Here is a 22,624-nt window from a genome sequence, read left to right on the forward strand (position 1 = left end):
TAAAATTAAGAAGAAATGCAATGTAATTTGTATTATGCCGTGTTAGCAGGCTTTTCCATTCTGCTGGACAAAAGCAATTTTTCTTCCCCTCCCCTTTAAAATAGATTAAGCCTATAAAAAGCCTATAAAAAGCTTGACATCTTTCCCAGTGTTTAATTAAAGGACAATACTCTGCCCATTAACAAGTTGCTTTTTACATTTTCTTTATTAAACAGTTGAGATTTAACATGTTAATAAATGAGCTTCAGAGGTGCTGATAGGCAAATTGGCAGCCTTTTAGACAAAGACCTTCCAGAGTGCAGAGCCTCTGACAGTAACTTTATTTTTATCTGACAGTCATCACAGTACTATCACAACCTTCTTGTTTCTCATCTACATTTCAAGAAAAAAACTGGATAAATACAACGACTTCAGTTCCTGGCCATTAAACCAATTAATTTACAAACATATTTAATGCATTACAAAAGCAAAACACCTAAAAGTAGGCCTACTTCAACAAACTTCATGAGTAACTTTACCTTTAAAATTAGGGTAAAGTGTGTTATCTGGTATCCTCAGAGAATTATCCTGTGTCTCTGCTCTAGTTTTACCACAGCAGCAGGTATAATGGCCCAGATACAGTCCGACCCCACCATCAGACACACAAAAAAAGACAAAAGTAAAAGAACCCCAAAAAGACAGGGCAGAGAGAGAGACAGCGAGAGAAAGTGAGAAAGAGAGAGAGACAGAGCGAGAGAGAGAGCGCGAAAAGAAAATATAGTGAGAGAAGGAAATCAATCACACACACAAACTTCAGGCTTTAGTTAAATAACTTTGTGTGTGTTCTGCCACTCAGGGCTGTGTAAGGGAGACACCAGGGAGCACAAGTGTTCTGGAAACAGTCACAAATGCTATTTCCAGCAAGCAGGTCACTCGCTGACCTTCTTTCTGCCAGGGGAGCAACACTTTTTTGAAATGTTTAAACAACCTAATTCAGATCAGTCAGCTCCACGTCGTAATCTAGATTTGACAACAACTACACATTCCAAGACACGTTTACAGTTTGGCTCCTTTCTACGCGGCCTCACATTTTTTTTCCCATTGATTTTCGTCGGATAATGTTCATCCCTACTTAACTCACTTTATGCACATTACTCCCTTCCTTATTTCTTCATTGGCTAAATTTATTCCAACACCTCCTTCTCCTCCACACCCATTTTTTCCTCCCTGTGTCTACTGAAATGGCGTGAAGAGAACCAAACACATTTTGGTTCGTGTTTATTTGCTGTTTACATTAATTATTCATTCATGCAATGAGTTTATGGAAGCACTCGGTAATTTCGCCTGAGGCAAGCTGACTCTAACTGCAGTAAGGAGTCACGCTATACTCTCTAGTTTGACACCATGGTCACCTCATTCAACAAGGCCAGAAAGTCTCTTACACAAGACTCCACAAACAGAAAAGAACCAGATATACTAAATTATGCAAGTGTCCAAAAACACCCTGCCAATTTATGAGAAGAGCTGGATTTCTGTACCATCACAGCAGAGCAACCTTCTTTTGGAGAGACCCAAGACTTTTTCCATAGACCCACTTCTAATGTAAATGAAACAGAGAGTTATAGAGTTCAAATTTTCAATTACGCCAACTCATGCTTGGCCCACATTAATCTGAGTACTGCCAACACTGTGATTTGCTTCCTTAGAAAAGAATAACTATCTTGGTATTTGGACATGACAGACAAAATGTGTGATCTCTCTATAGGACATAATGAATAGAAGTATTCATTAAGTGCAACAGAGGATTAAAAAGTGTTTTCCTGACCTCCTCAAAATCATCGCTGACCCAGAGTGGGATTGGCGTCCCCCAGTAACGGTTCCTTGAAACTGCCCAGTCACGTGCGTCTCTCAGCCAATTCCCAAAACGCTTCTCACGCACAAACTCTGGAACCCTAAAGAAACAGAGACATCATCACAAGTGTTAAGCTTTTAATTACGAAAACACGTAGGGACAATCAAGTCTGCATAAAGTACTCCCCTGAAAAGGAAACAACAGTTACATCGCTGTCATATAACAGCCATTATATTAAATGTTGAATCTGCATTGGTCCATTATTTTCAATGAGCTTCTAAGCTAGTTTCCAACTATAACGACAAAGTAGTAGTATAATTTGACTGCTTTCCCTTTATTAAGTATGCATTATTTTCCTTTTGTTCATGTTAAGTCCCAAAAATAAACTGCACTACACTCTTTATGAAGCACAAATGCAAAGGTTAACATCATCTTAAAGGTATCATTATTCTCTGCACCTCTTTTCTGCACTCTACCCTATTTTTCCTCAACATATTTCTAGCTTTAATCCACCATCTCTTCATCTTATCCCATTTATCACTTTTTTCCTCTCCCTGTTCTCTTACTGTGCCAGGCTGTGTTGCTCAGAAGAACTCAGGGGAAGGGGGCGGGTGGGGATAAATCGTTGTCAGGATCCACACGCCAAGCAACAAGTTCATCAATTCACATTTGTAGGAGGCATTTCTATTTAGGACTCTAATATATCAATTTAATGATTTTTTTTTTCTTTTGCTGCCGCACTCCACCACCATCCAGCCACTTCAACCACATTCACCCTTCCCTGTTCTGTGCTTGTGATAGAGACATAGGCCCCCCTTTATACCTTTATATTTGTGATTCTATTGCAATCGGATAGCGTCTGAAAACTTGCAAGTACAGGTGTAAATACACCAGAGACACATTAAGGACGGATTGTTATCTAATCTGTCAAAGCACTTTGGGAGGTTGTCGGAGACACATTGTGAGTCCGAAGTCCCTCAGTAGAGAGTTTAATTTACCAGCTGTGTAAAGAAAGATCAAATAAACAAATCACTAAGAATATGATAAGTCTCTCATCAGCTAAATTAACTACATACAAAGGTAGTGAATTCTGCAAGGATTTCACCTTTACAACAATATTGGTGAATAAACAACTCTAACCAACAAATTATTTCCCTGGGACTGGAATACGAGAGTGGTTTTTAATCAAAAAGACAAAAATGAATAAATAAATATTAGAAAGACTACTGGATGGAAACACAAGTGTGACTAAGTTTTTCTAATCAAAGCAGACAAGGCTACATCCATACTACTCCCTTTTTGATTGAAAAAAATCACCAATTCTGCAATTTACACTATTCTGAGGAGACTGAGAACTTTAGATCAATGATACAGTAAGCCAGGTTTATTTCCTGACTGGTTTAACAGCCACAACTCAACTATCAGCTCTCAATCAAATCCTCTATTTAATAATTGCATTTTCACCTTGTTATCAAATTCTTCTACTTCTCACCTTTGTTGTTTCTCGTTAGTCATGCTCTCTGAAACTGGGCATCAAACTTCCTGTTTACATCTGCATGCACTTGCCAAGATTTTCTGAATGTGTCATTTCATATCTTTGGTTCGAAATCAAATTGAATACACTGTTGCCCTAAACAACATTGTATTCTGACAGATTAGGTACTCCTTACTTAAACTGAATGTTTTAATGTGCAGTTAAATTGTACACAAACTACATACTTCAACATGACTAAACATGAATGATTAATAATAAAGCTGAACATAATATAAAAGGTAGTTAATAGTGTATTGTACTGCATTATGTGAAGCTACATGCTCTAAGACTGCTACCCTTTTGAGATGGAATTTAGCCTTTAAAGTAGTGCGTGCCTTTTTGTTGGATTCTATGCAAGAGTGTGCGTCTTCACCTTCCTAGCGGCTAGTCATTCATCTCAGGTTGACAGTCCCATTACAAGAGGCAACTACTGTGGCTCAGAAAAGTGCACTGGGAGCACCAAGGGTAATACCACTTAGCAAAGCCATCATGCTGATGGTTTCTTTTGCCCTCTTCTTCCACTACAATTAGCATCAGGCTAATGTTTCCTATAAAAGCCAGTACCGTGTGCATTACAATCATGCAGAGCTTAATAAAAAATTAAGAGGTCTTTGGAGCAACCTTTATTTTAAATCCAATAACTTCCCATTTAAAATGATTATAGCCAGTATTGAAGGCCCTGCAGAGACAGATCCATGGCTGAGACAAAGAACTTGATATAGTGGTGCACACCGAGGTCTATAACTGCACTGGGAATGTGACTTGTGTCTGTATTCACTTGAAGTATTTCACAGCACTTGCTCAGAAAGTAGCTCATGCATCCACACAGGCTATCATATATTACTGTCATCATTAGGAAATAGGTTACCAGTAGCATTGTCCATTGTTTTCCAGCAGTTTGTCCACCATGTGCTCCACTCGGACAAACCAGCTTGGGACAGCTTTGTAGATCAGGGGTGTGTCGGACCTGGAAGTATTTAAAACACATTTAATGAAATGTAAAGATGTAACAAATTGAAAAAAGAAGAAAATCTGCACTCTGCTAACTGCATTTGTAACTAAATGTAAATAACTTAACTATTCATTTTTGGAAATTACAGAAAATGCACCATCTATCACCAAATTTTCCCTCTAATCTGTGTGTTTTTTAAGCTCCAAGAAAAACAATTTTGTTAATCTGCCTCCTTCATGGTTCATGGCACAGGTTCTACCTGCAGCTTTAATAATCTCATGTGACATGTCTGTGCTTGTGTCTCTGGGAGGGAAGGATTTATACTGTATGTTACAGAGATGTTGCAGTAACAAATTCCTGGTACTGATGCCAATGTGAACACTACCCTACCCTCAACATGAAGGGTTTTCTTAAGGCAATTTTGCTATATCTCTGGGGGTAAGGGGATATTTCTGTTAAATTTAAGTAAACACCCACATAATCCAAATTATGAACTTTTTTTTGTGTTACACTCAATGAATTTTCAGCAATTTGATCATAATTTGCAGCATAAGAGAAAGGGAAAAGTGAAATGAAGAGGTCTTAATCATGTCTGAATGCACTGGGGTCTTGTAGTGGCTCAGAGAGCAAATCTCTGCATATTTACTGAGGTTAATTAATCCTTCTCAGGTCAGGCTGCAGCTGCTCCAAAAGAGAGTGGAATAGTCTACTAAATATGAGCTTGTGAGAATAGGTGTGCACGTCCTTGAGAGTTGTATTTTGATAATGTGGTACCTTCAAACAAACCAAAATAATAATATTAACATAAAAGTTAACAATAAAAAGCAGACCTTGTTTGACCAGGTTTGCAATGACCATGTACGCCAGATGCGAACATAACAGTGACGCTACAATTAAAATCTCAGGGAGGACATTTCCATTGGGGACCACTGGGTCTGTTCATGTGCCATCATGTTAACATTCAAAGTAAGATTTGTTGATATTAAAGACCCAGTATTTTTGGCAGAAATTTTGCAATGCCAAGGCTCATCTGGACCTGGACAAGTATGAGGATTATTTTCTTAATAAGAAAAACTTATAAACTTATCGGCCGGAAGGCATATAAATGAAATAGGGCACCATGACCATTTAGATGATCATTTAGAAAGAGATCTGCAAATTTAAAAATGAAGAAACCTTTAAAACTGAATCTGTAAGACCCAGCTCAAAGAAAAAAGAGATGGAGAAAACTTTTGAGCAAAGAAAGAAAAGTTTGTTTTTTTGTAGGGCAGATTTAACCAGAACATTTAACCAGAAAGATTACTGTATTATTAACTGTATAATAATGTATTTATCTCACCTCCAGCAGAAGGGGTAACTATGTTTGAAACTGCTGGCATTGACAAGGCGGCCCTTCTCCTTCAGCCATTTGATGATGTTCTTGTCAGCATCCTATACAAACAAAGAAACAAACCACAAGATGCTTATACTGCATTTAAAGTGATGATGAAATATCTTTGACAGTCACCCCACAGGAAAATGTTAAAACACAAGAGCACACACACACTTTAGTGGTGAACATCGCTGTTCTTCTCCAGTGTTGTACAGAATAAAAATCCATCTCCACTTGCTTACCAAGCATTAAAAGAAGCATTTTTACCATTTTGATCTCATTTTAACAACATACAGTACACTGTCCTGCCTTCTCTTTCTCTCCCTCTATCCCCATCAACGGTACTTTCAGCCTCAGAGCAGGAGTCTGCTCTTCTTTCTGTTCTTCTCTACTTCATTTCCTCATCTTTAGGAATTTTAAATAGAGTGGCAGAGATTTTCTGTGTGTTTTTGCATCAAGGCAAGACACATTTTCAACACATATCTAGCTAGCAAAACAAAGGACAAAAACAAATCTGTAGGAGCAGATGCAGTTAGTTCCTCACGAGTGAACAGTAAACTGCTGATAAATGATGCTGAGGGATTTTATATCATTGAAGCTTTTGAGGAGTAGTGATGCTAACTATGGCTCCAGTGTGTCATCAAGCCATAATTTAGATGCGTTTCAAAAGCATTTAAAAAACTCCTGAACAGAAGACTGCAGTTCAAGCACAGAATTTAGAAAGAATATTCCATAAAACCATTGAAAAGCGGTCTTAAAAAGTGAGTTTTCAAGGGAGCTTTGATGACAGCAACAGAACTTGAAGCCCTCATCTACTCAGGCTGGCTGCTCACCAATCTCGGAGTCCTGGTTTAAAAATGCTCTGCTAAATCTGGGAACAACCAGTAAAGTGGCACTTGAGCATCACAGGGCGTGGGAAGGTGTACATGAATCCTATTTTGCCATGTGGCCAAAATGAGGGTTACTTGATATGTCACTAAATTTCTCACACATCGTTATGAATATCGTTATGAGAATCTCTGCCATGAAGCATAATTTATCTGAGTTACTGTTTCCAAAACAGCGATTTTACTCGTTTGTTTAATATTGTAACCTACCCCAGCTGAGGTTAAAAATGTATGTCACAATATAAATCAAATATACAGAAACTTAAAAACTTATCTATCGTGGCAGATTCTGCTTAAAACCTATATATCGTGGCAAAATCTTACTTAAATGACAATGGAAAAAAGAAAGAAAATACAAAGAAAATTGGAATTGACTTAATGTTTAAGACAGATAGTTAAAGACAGATAGAAAAATAGTCAACAAGAAAGAGACGTAGTAGAGACAAGTAAGAAAAAAGAAAACCTCAAGAAAGAAAGTCACACAGCCAAAAAAGAAAAACCATCACTGCATTATTTTGAATGCACTCACTTCAATCTTTATTAAGTACCAGTTGATCAACATTAGTGTATATGGTCAATAGTTGCATGTTTTCAAAACATTTGGAATAAAAATGTTAAGTGCGAAGACCAGTCATAATATGATGATGGCAATTAGTTCTGCTCCGTTTGGGCTGAGATATGACACATCAAGGCAGAATAATGCTATTTTATTGTGACGGTGGTGGGATTCAAACATTTTATTATGATGAGAAGCAGTAATGGCAAAAGGTGAACAACAGTGGCAAAGGGAGTTGATAGAGGTATAATGGGGTGGGGGGTAGTGTAGGAGCAGGAGTAAAGAAAAGGAAAGGAATAAAGACAAACAGAAAGGGGGTACTCAATGTACTGAAAAGGAAATGAAAATGATGTAAAGTAAAAAGGTCTGTAACACAAGCAAAGGCATATATTCTTAAGAATAATGGGGACACAGTGTGACATGTGGGGTTACATTTAGGGCTAGGTAGTGAATCTCAACATAATTCTGTTAAAACTGTGCACAAAGCTGGCATCAAATGGATGGTATGATTCATCAGCTTTTTTGTTCTATTGTCTTTACCTTCTTTTGTCTACCTCTTTTCTCTGATTTAAATCAACTTGGGAAATCACAGACATAAATATTTCTTTGATTTTTACAGAGTAAAGATGTCAATTTTGGACTGCTGTGACTCTGTTTAAGAAGAAAAGAACAGTATCAATACTGATCAGGTACCTGTTCTGAAACTTTGTGTCATATCCATAGTGGTGGGGGAAAATTCTGAATAATACCCAACCATTGCTGCTAGGAGGGCAAATGACAGGGAAGAGTCTTTAACTTGACTAGCTAGTCTCTTCACTCCACGATGCTGTGCTGCTGCTGCTTTAGACCTCCTGCTCCTCTCACCCAGGATATTTAGGCATCTTTTGCAATTCCAAGCCTGTTCTCTTCTCCTTCCAGCAGCTTCCTGTATGTGGCAATCTCTGCATCCAGCTTGAGCTTAATGTGCAGCAGTTCCTGATAGTCTTGGAGATATTTGGTCATCTCCAGTTTGGTTTCGCAGAGCTGGGCTTCTAATTGAGCAATGACACCCTCTAGACCTCCCACCTTGTCAATGTGGGCAATCTCCATGTCCTCCAGCTGCTGCTCCAGGGCAGCGTTGCGTGCCCTCAGCCCATCAATCTGGTTCTGCAGGTCTGTCACCTGGTTATGGAAAGTTGAGATCTCATCTTTCATGGTCTTCATATGTTCTTCATGTTTGCCAGCATGCTCCTTGAGTGTGTCAAACTTGGTCTTGTACCACTTCTCAGCTTCCTGGACATTGCGGGCAGCAACAGCCTCGATCTCTGTGCGCATGTTGCGCAGGTAGGCAGCCAGATCAGGACGATCGCCATCAAGTTCAGCAGTAACCTTTGAGTCCTCAATTTGCTTCATGATGTCAGCCACCTCTTCATCATGCAGCTTCTTGAGAAACTCGATCTCAGCCACCAGTTGCTCAATGCGCTTCTCGAGCTCAGCCTTCTGCAGTGTTGCATTGTCAACATCTTGGCGAAACTCCCTCAGGATCATTTCTGCCTCCTCTTTAAGTGCCAGCTCCTCCTCAAGCTTTAGTCTCCATACTTCAACCTCCTCGTCAAGGTAGCCCCTTTCAATGTCAGCCGCTCCCTTCTCATTAGTCAGGGTCTCAATCAGCTCTCGCACCTCTTTGAACTTGAGCTCATACTCTTCACTGATGCCTGTGGGGCCTCCCTTGTAGCGGCTCTGAAGAGAAGCAAGCTCAGCTTGAAGAGCAGCATTTCTCTGCTCTAGAGCTTGGACCTTCTCAATATATCCTGCAAACTTGACATTGAGTTCCTGCATTTCCTCTTTCTCATTGGCATGGTGCTGATGTATCTCTGTGCCCAACTCAACGGCAGTGCCGCCACGATAACCTGAACGTCCACGATTGTCATATGAGGATCCACGGCACCGGGAAGGCGACGGGCTCTGAACCCTCACTCTGCTGCCAGAGCTGCTAACTTGCAAGCTCTTCTGAGTGTAAGATCCGGCTCTCATGTTGGGCAAGTACTCTTTTGTTAAGTTAAGAGAGAAACAACTGCTGTATCAGCTTTCCGAAATGTAGCTCACGTCGCCTCTGATGCTCCCCGAGATCACTGCTGAGTTTTTATGCGGCAATTAGGAATGTCTCAGACAGCCTTGAAATTCACACTTGGTTTACACATATTTCAAAAGTGGATTATGACAAACTATCAGTGAACTGCGGCCACTAACTCTTTATTAGCTAATGCTGTACTGTTATTTGTCAGGCAGGCCGAGTCCACTCCCTTGCCTTTGTACTAGGATGTGAAATAGTGATCAGATAATGTATTGTTGCTATATTTCACTCTATCTATGGTGAGTGAAATTACGATGGTAATGAAATTGGGTGTGACAAGGGGTAGCTGGCACCCAGTGCACCAGTAAACAGCCATGTCCTTTGGAAGGAAGTTTTCCTTTACAACGTGGTGAAACTGCTCTGACTCGGATTCCCTGAACTCCACACCACCAAGTCATGCAGTTAATAAATCATTTCATATTATATTTGAAAAACCATGATGAACATTGTGTATGTTAATTTCACTTTCAAGCATAAAGGGCAGCTTAGAGAGAGATACACTTTCCACAGAAACAGAGTAAATGGAGGGGAAAAGGAGAGCAAGTACCTTGAATGTGCTAAATTAAATGATGAATTAAACCAGCAATCAATGTTATTAAGGGATTCATCCAGTACATCATACCAATGGCTCCTAACATGGGTGGAATGCCTAGAAATACCCAGTAACCTAATAAACATGTAAATGTCATTTGTGTCACTCACTTTGACATACTGTCCAGCAAAGTCAGTGACCTCCAATGTGAAGCAGCCTGAGGCATCCACAGGACAGATAGGAGCCTGGTCCCTCTGGATGATGTTGTATTCAGTGCAAACCCTGTGATCATCCTTAAGAGAAAACAATACACAGTTTAGAGACAGTTCTGATCATGTGAGGTATTTGTCATGTTTCTCTACAAAGGCACGTGCTGTAACATGCTGTAACATATTGAGCGTCTGTGTCTAATTTTGGTTCTAGTGACCCGGAACATTTTGAGATTATTTCATTAATTTCAGTTATAAATTTGTGACATTATATAGGCAAGATGAGCAAGTACTCAACACCGCTGAGAGTGACTCAATTAAAGATAGTTCATGACTTCATAGTGAATTCCCTCTTGCACTGGACACTTTTTGCAATGTTGAACAAGCCCCACTGGTATGTGACAGCTATGCATGAAAGACCAGAGTACTGTTCAGCTGTAAATCTATGTGGTATTTAAACAACCTGTCAAGGTCAAACAATAAATGGCTTGCAGTGAATTTCTTTAGAACAAATAATACATTGGTGTTACAGATGTTTTTTTTGTCAACGAGTAACATGAACGTGATCATTAAATAACAGGCATTGTAGTTAAATAAAGTGTCAGTGAAATGTTGATGTTGGTTTACTTTACACACCAAAAGGGAGTGGGCTGCAGTCACATAAAGACGGTGAGCAGGCTAAAACTGAGAGAAAGGCTGTCTATCCACAGCTGGCTGCAGCCACAGGGGCATTCACTTGCCCACATGAAGGTACATCTAAACAATCAGCAATTGCCTGATACCACTGGTTTCACTACTGTGCTAATATTATTTATTACAAATGTCATAAAATACTTATCAATAAGCATAGATGTGAATACAAAGTGAGTACAAAACATAGCACTCATTGGAGGTTTTAAGCATAATATCTAGTCAGATAGGAGAAATGGTACAATTATTTTTAAAACGTAACACAAATTAATGTTTAAATGTGAGTGGCAAAATGTGCACTCATTATTAGTCATCATGGAATAATGAGTATCCACCTCCTCTAGTTATCTTCTTTACAGCCAGGTTAAGTGCTACTGTAAACCCTCTTGTAAAAAGTAATCAAATGTCAAATGTGTGTTTGTTAACAGGAGCTACATATGCAATGGCTACAGGTTTCTTAAGCATAGCAACAACTGAAAATTCAAGCAAATCAAGAAAACATGTTTACCAACATTGTAAAAATTCTGCAAATAAGCAAATGCTGCCACAAAACAGAAGCTAAACATGGTATCATGAAGTCAAAGCTTCCACTGTGACAGAAGTGACTCAACACTTCTGGATGGAGGAGCAGGATGGCAGGGAAGCTATCCACACACTTATACTAGACAAAGGTGACCTTGTTTTCCCCAGAGTGACCTCAATACGGGTAACTGCAGGGCTGGAGAAACACGCTTAGTGGCAGCACAGTTTCTCAAGCATCAAGAATTAGTAGTTATCAGTCTCTAATTATCCATTAGGCACAGAGAGTGTGAGCATGGCAATACATTGTATAGATCAATAGAATAGTAAATTATGTAAATATTGAAGAGGATCAATGTGAAGTGTGTACTCTTTTAGTCTTTACCTCACAATATTGTTTTGGTCTTTATAGGTCTTGAGCTTTTTAGGAAGTCCTGATTACTAGGCTAATACCCAAAACTCTGAGTATCTGAGAGAGAGCTTACAAAAACAAATATTTGTTGAGGAGTTTACATATGGAGGGGCATTATGAGCTAATCACTGCTTCTGTTAGGATTCCATTCCATTATTGTGTGGATTCATCTTTTCAGTCAGATAAAAAGCAAAGAAAATACAACACATTTCTTGATTTATGACTGTGCCGTATTGTAAATGTCATATGTTTCCTTTGGTCTACCTTGAAAACTATGATGGGCTTTTCCCCCCCCCATGAACTTTTATAAACAACCATGATTAATGCATTTATCAACAAGTAACATTCATTTCATACAAGTGTTTAAAAAACAAAACAAAAAAAACACTTACAGCTCCAAAGTAAGGTGCCTGATGGACCACTCCTGTGCCCTCCTCCTCCTTGACATAGTTATCCGTCACCACCTGGAATGCTCCTTTCTCCCCACACTGCAGTGGAACAAGTGCAAGGAGAATTAGTCGAGGATAGTGCAAAAATGAATGATTGAATGGTCACAGATTGTGAGAGAAAAATTTAGGAAACATAAACTGTGTTGTCAATTTCTGGTCAGGTAATTAAAGTAAGACATACTGTAGGTATATAGGCTCCATCTGATTAACACGAAGAGAGGTTTATAAAACAAAAATAAAACTGTGCCCCAGAAACAAATAAGAACACAGACTCTACAAACCTCGGCAAAGTATTGGAAGAGAGGCACGTATTTCTTCCCTTTTAGCACCTTACCAGGAAATCTATAAACACACAAAACATATTGACAATCCTTATTTCAATATTAACTTTTCCACATTTTATGCAAAAAATAATAACAATATCACCAAACACATGGATTTTAAACATGTATAACAGACCCTGTACTGAGAAAATGGTACTAAATTGTTACACAGTGTTGTAGAGCATATTTTAATGACACCAATTATGGGCCAACTCTCCATTTAGAAAATCACTTTTGTATCAAGTCTGCCATTAAGCCCAATTATTTAAATTTAAGATATCAATCAGTTTGCCATACTACTTTTAAGTAGCTACAGGGTTTTATCTACTCACTTGTCCAACAGTGTGTACTCGCTCTCTGACTTAAACAGAGCTCCGAGCCTGGCCTCCATCATAATGTAGGTCTTGTCAGTGGTGTTATCTGCACGTTTGAGAGAAGAAAGGTTATTTTTGTCAAGTCTTCATATGGATTGAATTGAACCTGAAATAAAACATCTTATGACCGGCATACTGCTGAAAAAAAAGTTATAAAAATGTTATCCTTTTTGTGGTAGGCTACAGCTTTCACACTTCACATTTCTTATATTTCAATAGGAATGAAGATAGTGACGTTTCATGTAAAGTAAATAGATTGTTTTACACTATTTTTGAAGTGATTTGCAGAGTGATGTATTTTTGTGTTTTTTGACTTTAATTTAATGTATGATGAACAAATGTATGATGAACAGGAATTCATCAGACACGGGTCAAACTCATAACTTACAGCATTTCTACATCCAGTACTGCTATACCTGAATGTCTTCCTTCATAATAATACAACCAACCATAAAGTCAAGGTCAGGTAAGTCACACATCATGCACTATAACTACTCAGCTGAAACTGAGATGAATAATTTCCATGCTGTTAAAAAGATGCCACCTCATGTAAGATAACTGTCAAACTGAATTCCTCTGAGAAACAGATAAAATTAAAGAGGTCAAAAACAGAAGAAACAACAGTTGTGATGAGGACAAAAACAAGAAGTCTCAGTCAATGAGAGAGGCAGATAGACGGAGGCAGCTTCAGTAGAAGATGTTTCTCCCCTTCACTGTTTAACAAATGACTGCACAGCTAAGACATGCTGCTGCTGATGGCCCAAAACTCAAAACAGTGACAAAAGGCAGCAAAGGAAAGACAGAGAGGGGCACAAAAGACACAGAGAGATAGCTAGAGAGGGAGAGGGGGAGAGAGAGAGAGAGAGAGAGAGAGAGAGAGAGAGAGAGAGACTAAGCACAACAAAGAACAAAAAAGGTAAATGTAGAAGCAAAAACACTTGGATAGATTTTGGAATTTGGATGAAGATGAGGAGAGAAAGGACAGGAAAAAAAAAAAAAAGACTGAAATGATACAAAAAATTCATTGGTATTCCAAGACAGTCTTCCATGCAGCACAGGGCAGCATGTGGACTTGCAGTGACAAGCTGTGCTTCAACAGTGCCCCCTGCAGGATTGAAGGGGCTATGACAGCTTCTATGAATCTAGGGCATCCTTTCAAAAAACCACCAGTTTCTCTAATAGGGAACCAAAAACTACAGGGGGAGAATGGCTGAAAAACAAAACCTCTCTAGAGTATTTTCTTTTCATATTTGAACAAGGACATCAAGTTTTAAGTGACCTGATTTGAGGTTCATCCACATTTCTCTGGTGTGAACAGCACCCAACAGCACATGTAAAGAGGCCACAGACATCTTTCGTGTCCCTGGCAGTTTATGTACTGCATAAATGATGCACTCATGTAAAGATACACCAGTAAAAAGATATAGATAAGGACACAGCAGCTCCTCAGAGCCATTTTTTTGTATTAAAATAACCGCGACAAATGATGAGTGAATGTCATTTGTCACACTGGAAGTAAAGAGAATAACAGTGAAAATGAAATTTATGTAAGACAAGTTTAAGAAATTGGTTGACTTTAACTAGAGAAAACACTTGGAAAGCACAGATCTCCACCTCGGCTGCTCAGTTTCTAAATGTGTCAATCTACTATTTTATATATAAAAGTAAGAAATTGTAACATCCTAAATTTGGATCCAGGTCAACACTTGAATCTTATAAGTTCCTATTTGGGCCAAAACCAACATCCCCAGAAAACGTAATGAAAAAACAACCTTTCATTTTCAGATCATCAGATCTGATGCTGATCAGATCACAGACAAACAACAAAAACACAACCTCATTGGCAGAGGTAATCAATAGTTCAGTAACTGCAAGCGTCAGAGTGAAAAAAACACGTTTAGTCATTTTGTTTCCAAGGCCATGGTTTACTTAATCTGCCACTGATGTACAACTGACCTATTGTTATTAATGTAATTTACATGACATCTGTGCTATGGCAACTCAAATTGTCTGCTGAAAATTTGCCCATTAGATAAAGATCTACTTTTAGCCACAATATTAGTAACATGTTATGTCTGTCCATAACTAATTGTTGTTTGTTATTTTGTATATTTGTCTGAAACAGGTCTCTTTTGAAAATGAGTTTTATAAGCAAATTATTGAAGTAATCAGATAAAAGAAAGCCAAAACAAAGTCTTATGAACTATTGTATCACTTTACAATCTTTACAAAGTTATGTTCAAGACTGCATTTGTTAAGTAAAGATGAACTGGGAAAATAGTCAATTTTATATTTCCAAGTATAAATACTTCAAAGAGGCATATTTTCTTCTATTTAATATTTGATTTGGCTGTGTTATATACCATATTCGTCCTTTTATTAAAATATCTGTCAGAGCAGGGTCTGAGTTTAATTTGAACCATAGTTTGTTTCCAAAGGCATCAATTTCAGATGGTACCCTTAATATTTTGCCTCTTCCTCTCATCCTGCAAACTGTATATAAAAAACCATGAGCCCAGTTAATTTTATAGGTTTCTTTTTTAAAGGTCTTATTTACATTTATCAGTTTGTGTTCATGTTTGTGAATTGACATCCACTTAGAGGATAGATAATAATGATCCATAATCCATTATATAGATAATGATGATGAAAAAAGTATTGCTTGTATTTTATCAGCACAAATGGTTTAAAGCTAAAAGGTCCACCAAAATAATATGATAGAGAAATTCTTCCATCTGTGTACAGTTTCCCTAGAGACTGGTCCTTTGTTGTTGTTAAGACGTTAGATCAAATAAAATCACCCGATAGCGTGGTCAACAAGATTAAACCCACAAGGGTAAAAACAGGCAGAAGACTTTGGCCATAGGCTAGAACATTTAAGCAATACTGTTTTTAAAGCTACTGATCCTGGCAATTAAATTAATCCTCAACACAAACAATATTTTTCAGCAGTATGTGGCAGCAACAACTTGCTTTTTTACGTACAATGAGCTGAGGATGCATCCGTGACAGTGATTTATCAAGAACGTAAGATTTGTCCCAGTTTCCCTCCTACACAAGTTTTAAGCATAGATCAAAAAGAAAAATTCAAATACACTTCACTTCACACAAAAACACAGACACACTAAAAGACTAATTAGCTAAATGTTCAGTTTCAACTTACAGCCACATGTAAGATGTCATAGGGATGTATAATACTGCGAACAAAACACTCCGGCTTACTAAAGCACAGATGTACATACAAATATATAAGCAAAACAAAACACCCCTATCCTGTTTGTTTGAACACAGTATACTGTGGCAACATGTATCTTTATGCATTAACTTTCAATGCATAATAATTTCATTTGTATAGCACCAAATCACAACATACATTATCTCAAGGCACTGTATTGACTTCATGATCAATACAATCCCAGTTTGAGTTTCATAGTGTTAAAGTGTGCTCTAACGTGTCACAATGCTGTTGATATATGTAATGTTACTGGAGGATAGTTAGACTAGGCTAAATGTTATCGTTATCGTCCTGAATGTGTCTCTCTGTCAACACAGCTGTAGCATTTAGTACATCAAAAACAACTAAACTGTTGATAATGTGCTTTAGATTGAAAATGCATTTTGTGTGTTTCATTCACTTCTTGTGTTTACTCTCCGTGTCGAGCATAAAAGTATCTCAACCACTGCTGCTCCCTCTTTCTCTCTTCTCATTGAGCCATGGTAGTCTAAGGTTGCAGTTTATGCTTGTTAGAAAATAGGGTTTTGACAGATACTGAAATTATGTTGAACGGAGGAGGTGGCACATAATTTATCACAGGTGGTGCCTCACAGTAAACCTTAAGGGGGAAAAAACAGGAAAGGCATCTGTAACTGTCTAAGTAGAGGATGGAGGAGCTATTGAACACATCAATACATTGGGTCTTGTCTATTGATTTCTTGTAAAGAAACTACAAAGAACAGTATCAAGTAACAAGGTAGAATATTTTATACACTGAGTGTGCAGTTCAAATACTGAGACACAGCATGTGTGTGTCAAGTCTTGTCTCTCACCTTTGACTTTGACATACAAGAACTCTGGGTTGACACAGAGAGCCAGGTTGCTTGGCAGTGTCCAGGGTGTGGTCGTCCACGCGATCAAAGCAATATCTTGATTCTCAACCAGCGGAAAATTAACGATCACAGAGGGATCCTGGACATCCTGCAAATAAAAATTAAACAGATATGGTCAATTTAGTTTTTTTGCTCGGAAAGGATACATATACTGTACATTTAGCCACTTGGTTATTTTGTCTTGTTTCTTCCTTTCTCCTCTATCTGATTAAGTTGCTGGGTCACTGGATGCATAAAGGAAATGCAAGGACATATCATGCTGGATATTCTTTAACAGTTGTATTTAGAAAACTATTTATATATTTTTACAGTGATTATCTATCTGCTCTCCTTAAAATTATCCTCTTCTTAGGATGATATACAATGATACAATTTCTGCCAACCTTGTAGTTCTGGTTGGACTCAAAGTTAGAGAGAGGGGTGCTGCAGGCAGTGGAGAAGGGCATCACTTTGACACCTCGGTACACCAGACCCTTGTCATACAGCTGTTTGAACACCCACCTGAATGGAGGAAAAGAAAATAAGAGAGTAAGATAACTGGATAGTTGAGGTTTTTGGGCAGTGAAGTGTTGTTGTTGGTGGCTCTGTGTGTCTGTCTGTCTGAGCTTCCGCACTTGCTTGCACTTGCCACTATGACCAACATAGGGCGCCAGAGGCTTTTTGCATGAATGGGGTGAAGTCTACCATAAAGTATTTTGTCATGCGGATATAGCTAGCAGGCCACACGTTTGGTGTAGTGGTTAGCACTCTTGACTTTGCAGCAAGAAGACCCATGTTTGAGCCCCAGTTGGAACAAGGGCCTTTTTGCATGGAGTTTGCATGTTCTCACCCTGTGTGTGGGTTTTCTCTGCAATATGGGGATTAGGTAAATTGGACACTTTAAATTGACCATAGGTGTGAATGTAAGAGTGACCAATGGTTGTTTGTCTCTATATGTGGCTCTACATATGGACTGGCGATCTGTGCAGGGTGTACCCTGCCTATCGCAATGACAATGCTGTGTGACTTTAAAGGCTGCCAACTCAAAAACTGTGAAACGGTATTATCTCCCCTAGTCCAGTTTATCCAATGCTACACAATATATTACATGGCATGCATACCAGACAGTCTCCATGAACCATGGGTACAGAGTCTTGTAGTCATTTTTGAAGTCAATCCACCTGCCCATTCGTGTCACTGAAATCTGAGAACAAAAGGAAGCAAAAAGGCAAAGATAAAACATTATCATATCAAGATCAGATGTCCCAATCCTGCAGGGCAGATCATTAAACAGTTCACTATAATTTGCAAGACTTCATTAAAGATGGCCAAACTAATAGAAGTTAAGGTAATAAAACACAGCCCACTCTTTTTTGTTTTACAATGAGGTAATATGAGTTCAAGAACAAAAGATGAATATTAGATAAGACACCAGAATTTCAGAATTGTTGTCTATTTTTGAAAGACAAGTTACAGTCATTAAACTATGGTTGCAATTTGTCAAGCACATGGCAACAAAACTGGTCTCACAAGATTGGTTACAAAGTTGTCTCACATTAACTAAACCCTCCCTGTACACTCACCTCCCACTCATTGGAGTATCTCATGACAATGTTTCTGCAATGCTTGTTGTACTCAGCGATGCCCATCTTGGCCACATCTTCAGGCCCTTTGATACCCAAGGTCTTATCAATCTCATACTCCTACAAAAACACACAAGACGTAAGACACATGAATACCTCCCAAAAATAAATCTGTAAATCATTGCAAAACTTTACAAAAAATGAGATTTCGAAGAAATTCAAACTCTTACCACAGGCAATCCATGGCAATCCCAGCCAAACCGTCGGTCAACATGGAAGCCGCTCTGATGGGCAAAGCGGGTAACAATGTCCTTGATGGTGCCAGCAAGAATGTGACCATAGTGGGGTAGACCTGTGGCAAAGGGAGGGCCATCATAGAAGGTGTACCTGTTGTGAAAAATAAACGATGAAAAATTGTAACAGCACTTAACAGTATCGTGCTAAGATGTATATGGTTTATAATAATGGCTTGAAATACTTTGCTATCCAGACAGGCAGTACATATATTGCTTTGTCACCCTGAACAGTGAAAGAAAGACAAACAATCATCTTGATGGTGTACATGCAAGTATGTGTAAATAACAGGACAACAGATTATTGTTGATTAGATTGTCCATTGTGTCTAGAATGCATTTTCATGAGCTGGGTGAGTACTAACACATGCACATGCAAGGATCAATTTCAAAAAGTATGTAATTGAGTTCACGAACAACTGGTTAGCCAGGAAAGGCAACATCTGAACTTTAAAAAAAAGCTGGAAAGGTATTTGCTTTAACAATCATGAACCTCTGTTAGGACATTCAAAATGATGCCATTTTAAAACAACTAGTATAAATTAATCAATAATTTCTAACACAAAGGAATCTGATTACTTTTATAAATAAACAAGCCTTAAAGACAAAACTTATCGCAAGTCTTCTGCATCAATAGCTGTGCAAGAAATTATATTCTGGTTTGTAAATTCATAATGTACCAAAACATTATATTTACCTGGGCCTGTTTTTGGACTGTTTGAGGCATTCATGAAAACAGTCCTTGTCTTGCCAAAAGTGCAAGATCTTCTCCTCCTCAGAGGGAAAGTTGATGGTCTCTGGGACTGGCTCCACCATGGTGTCCGTCTAAACAAAGAGCAAGGAAAAAACACACAAAGTAACTACAGTAAATAAGTGTGAAGCAGGAAATAAATCACTTTTAGCTCATACACACACACACACACACACACACACACACACACACACACAACGTTCAAGCACTGAATGACAATATAATTTACTTTTTGTGGCTGCACATAATATGAATGCCTCAAAAATAGTTTTATTCAATCTAGTCATGTGATCACAGATAGTGTTCTTCATTTGCCATTGTCTTAGTTTTAAGGAAGCGCATTGACAGGAATGAATATTTGATCAGTCCACTTAGATTGTAGGTGCAAATGCAAATTATCTGATTCATATCAGATTTTTTCTTCTATGTATGAATGGGGCCTGAATTTGATCTGATGATATCTGAATTTATGTGCTTTTTCCCTGCTTACACCATCATGGGTCATATTGTTTTGTGCTACACATCCAAATTTGGTCACATTCACCATGGAGTGTAAATGCAGCCATAATGACAGGAGTCCATTGGTTCTTATGTTCAGAGTTTGATTAGGGCATTAATGGCAGCGGGGACAAAGCTTTGGCTGTATTTTCCGTTTGTACATATACATTAATTGTTGTGTCTGAGGCCGACACAGAATAGAATATAGCTGTACACTAGTGCTGCTTGGATGTAGTGACAAATGCTTAGTTCATAGCAAGACCCCAATGTCCACTTTAAGAGACATTCTAAACTGTGTATCTTGTGTTAAACGTGTGATCCTTTCAGAAACAAGTTAAAAAAATCAGTGTCATTTAAAGAAATCGGATATATATGGCATGTGCCCACCCTTCACATCCTATTTTCATCTCATTAACAACCAACCTTGTCACCACTTGTCAGTAGTCAAGAGTGACAGCACAATATGCTGGAGCCAGTAACATTATCTTCAATTAAGTCAAACTCGATCAATCTAAATCTAAAAAAGCAAAAACTTTGCCCAAGCCACTTGGTTTAGTCCAATGAATCACTTTTCATTAAGTTCACAGAGATGACGCCTCCTTGTTGTTAGCTAGCAGGCTAAACTAGCCGTTCACCGTTAGTTAAACAAGCTTGTGGCTAAATGACCTGTAAGCTACGTAAAGGAGTGTTTTAAAGATATCGAAAATAGCACAAATAAGTAGTGAACTGTGGCTTTTAACCTACGAGCCAAGAGTGAAGCAGTGACTATTCAGCGTGAGTGCGGATACTCACATGTTGTCAATCGCCACCGACTGCCGAGAAAGACGTGAAATGATGCAAGCTTCAGTCAGAGCAAGAGCGGAAGTGACGACATCACGCAAACTTATTAGTTTGTTATAAAATAAATTAAAACGTAGAAAATACAATAATGAAAAACTGTTTTTAAAATGGGCATTAAACTAAGTGGGTGACTTCCTGGTTCTCTTTGATTTTTTTCTCTATTTAAACTACTTTATAAACAAGATTTAGTGGAAGTTGTGTTTTTATCCACATTCTTACCTCTAACCCTCATAAAATTTAAAATTCAAGTTTTGTCAAGACAAAATCCGATTCCTTACAGATGGTGCTCTCGTAAATAGAATAGCTGTTACATGTGACGACTTTGCTTCTCCTTATGACCAGGGTATGAAAATATATGCCTTTTTATTACAGAGTAAGAATCATATTAGATAGCTTTATTTATCTCACAGTGGAGAGAAAACGGCGTTACAGCAGCTCAACAATAGATAAAAACAAACAATATACAAGTAAGTAGTGCAAGTATGAAGTTATTCACATATATATATATATAAATATAAGTATAAATGTAAATATAAATATACATATGTAAATATACATATGTAATAAGGTGCAAGAATGTACAATGATTGTAAACATGTAGTTATGGCAGACCAAAAAATGAAATATGAAATATGATAACAACAGGGACATAAACATTGTTATAATATCTACACACTGTTGTTGTAGAGTTGTACTGCAGTTGGAATAAATGACATGCGGAGGCGCTCTGTCCTGCACTTAGGGTGTATCAGTCTCTGACTGAAGGAGCTGCATAAGGACCCAACAGTCTTGTGTAGAGGGTGTGAGGTGTTGTCCATGATGGCCGAAAGTTTGGCCAGGGCCCTCCTCTCATGGATGACCTGAATGGAGTCCAAAGGACAGCCACAGACCGAGCCGGCTTTCTTTATGATTCGGTTCAGTCTGTTTTTGTCCCGCACAGAACACCCCCCCCCCCCCCCCAACACACCACAGCAAACAGGGCTACTGACGCGACCACAGTGTCATAGAATGTCCTCAGTAGTTTCCTGCACACCCCAAAGGAACGCAGTCTCCGCAGGAGATATAGACGGCACTGACCCCTCTTGTAGAGTGAGTCAGTGTTGTCAGACCAGTCCAGTTTGTTGTTTAGGTGAACACCCAGGTACTTGTATGTCCTCACCCTCTCGATATCTAGTCCCTGGATGTTCATCAGTGCAGGGATTTTGGGTTTCCTGCTGAAGTCGACCATCATTTCCTTCGTCTTGCTGGCGTTCACTTGAAGGTGATTTAGCTCGCACCAGCTGACAAAGTCCATAATGGTCTGCCTATACTCCAGATCGCCCCCCCCCGACACACGCCCCACGATAGCAGTGTCGTCTGAGAACTTTTGGAGGTGGCAACTGTCTGTGGAGTACCTGAAGTCCGAGGTGTACAGGGTGAAGAGGAAGGGGGAGAGCACTGTGCCTTGGGGGGCTCCCGTACTGCAGACCACCATGTCGGACACACAGTCCTGCAGCCTCACAAATTGGGGTCTATCCGTGAGGTAATTGGTGATCCATGCAACCAGCCGGTCGCTGACACCTGCTCTCTCCATCTTCACCCTGAGTAGTGATGGTTGTATGGTATTAAAGGCACTGGAAAAGTCGAAGAAAGTAATCCTCACGCTGTTTCCAGTGCCCTCCAGGTGGGACAGCGATCTCTGCAGTAGGTAGATGATGGCATCATCCACCCCGATGCCAGGCTGGTAAGCAAACTGCAGAGGGTCCATGCTTGGGCTCACCAGAGGGCGGAGGTGATTGAGGATTATCCTCTCCAGTGCCTTCATCAGGTGTGATGTCAGG

The 22,624-nt window shown here is 38.9% G+C and overlaps 2 protein-coding genes across 2 annotated transcripts in view; both read right to left on the reverse strand.

The window, feature by feature from the left end:
* Positions 1–20,817, reverse strand: part of iars1 (isoleucyl-tRNA synthetase 1) — a 43,228-nt gene extending 22,411 nt beyond the window's left edge. Inside the window, exons 1-14 of the mRNA XM_058631335.1 lie at positions 20,757–20,817; positions 19,413–19,540; positions 18,653–18,809; positions 18,423–18,542; positions 17,961–18,043; positions 17,244–17,361; positions 16,801–16,948; positions 12,712–12,799; positions 12,338–12,398; positions 12,000–12,095; positions 9,948–10,070; positions 5,657–5,748; positions 4,234–4,332; positions 1,805–1,931 (exon numbers count right to left, since the gene is read on the reverse strand). Coding sequence (XP_058487318.1) covers positions 1,805–1,931; positions 4,234–4,332; positions 5,657–5,748; positions 9,948–10,070; positions 12,000–12,095; positions 12,338–12,398; positions 12,712–12,799; positions 16,801–16,948; positions 17,244–17,361; positions 17,961–18,043; positions 18,423–18,542; positions 18,653–18,809; positions 19,413–19,531 — 1,431 coding nt within the window. The 5' untranslated portion in view covers positions 19,532–19,540; positions 20,757–20,817. The remainder of the gene's footprint in view (positions 1–1,804; positions 1,932–4,233; positions 4,333–5,656; positions 5,749–9,947; positions 10,071–11,999; positions 12,096–12,337; positions 12,399–12,711; positions 12,800–16,800; positions 16,949–17,243; positions 17,362–17,960; positions 18,044–18,422; positions 18,543–18,652; positions 18,810–19,412; positions 19,541–20,756) is intronic.
* Positions 7,074–9,241, reverse strand: LOC131460666 (desmin-like). Its single transcript, XM_058631337.1, has one exon. It carries the CDS (start codon positions 9,143–9,145, stop codon positions 8,006–8,008), a length of 1,140 nt encoding a protein of 379 aa, XP_058487320.1. The 5' UTR covers positions 9,146–9,241; the 3' UTR covers positions 7,074–8,005.
* Positions 20,818–22,624: the final 1,807 nt, after the last annotated feature.

This window comes from Solea solea, chromosome 6 (assembly GCF_958295425.1).
Source record: "Solea solea chromosome 6, fSolSol10.1, whole genome shotgun sequence".
Lineage (NCBI taxonomy): Eukaryota > Metazoa > Chordata > Actinopteri > Pleuronectiformes > Soleidae > Solea > Solea solea.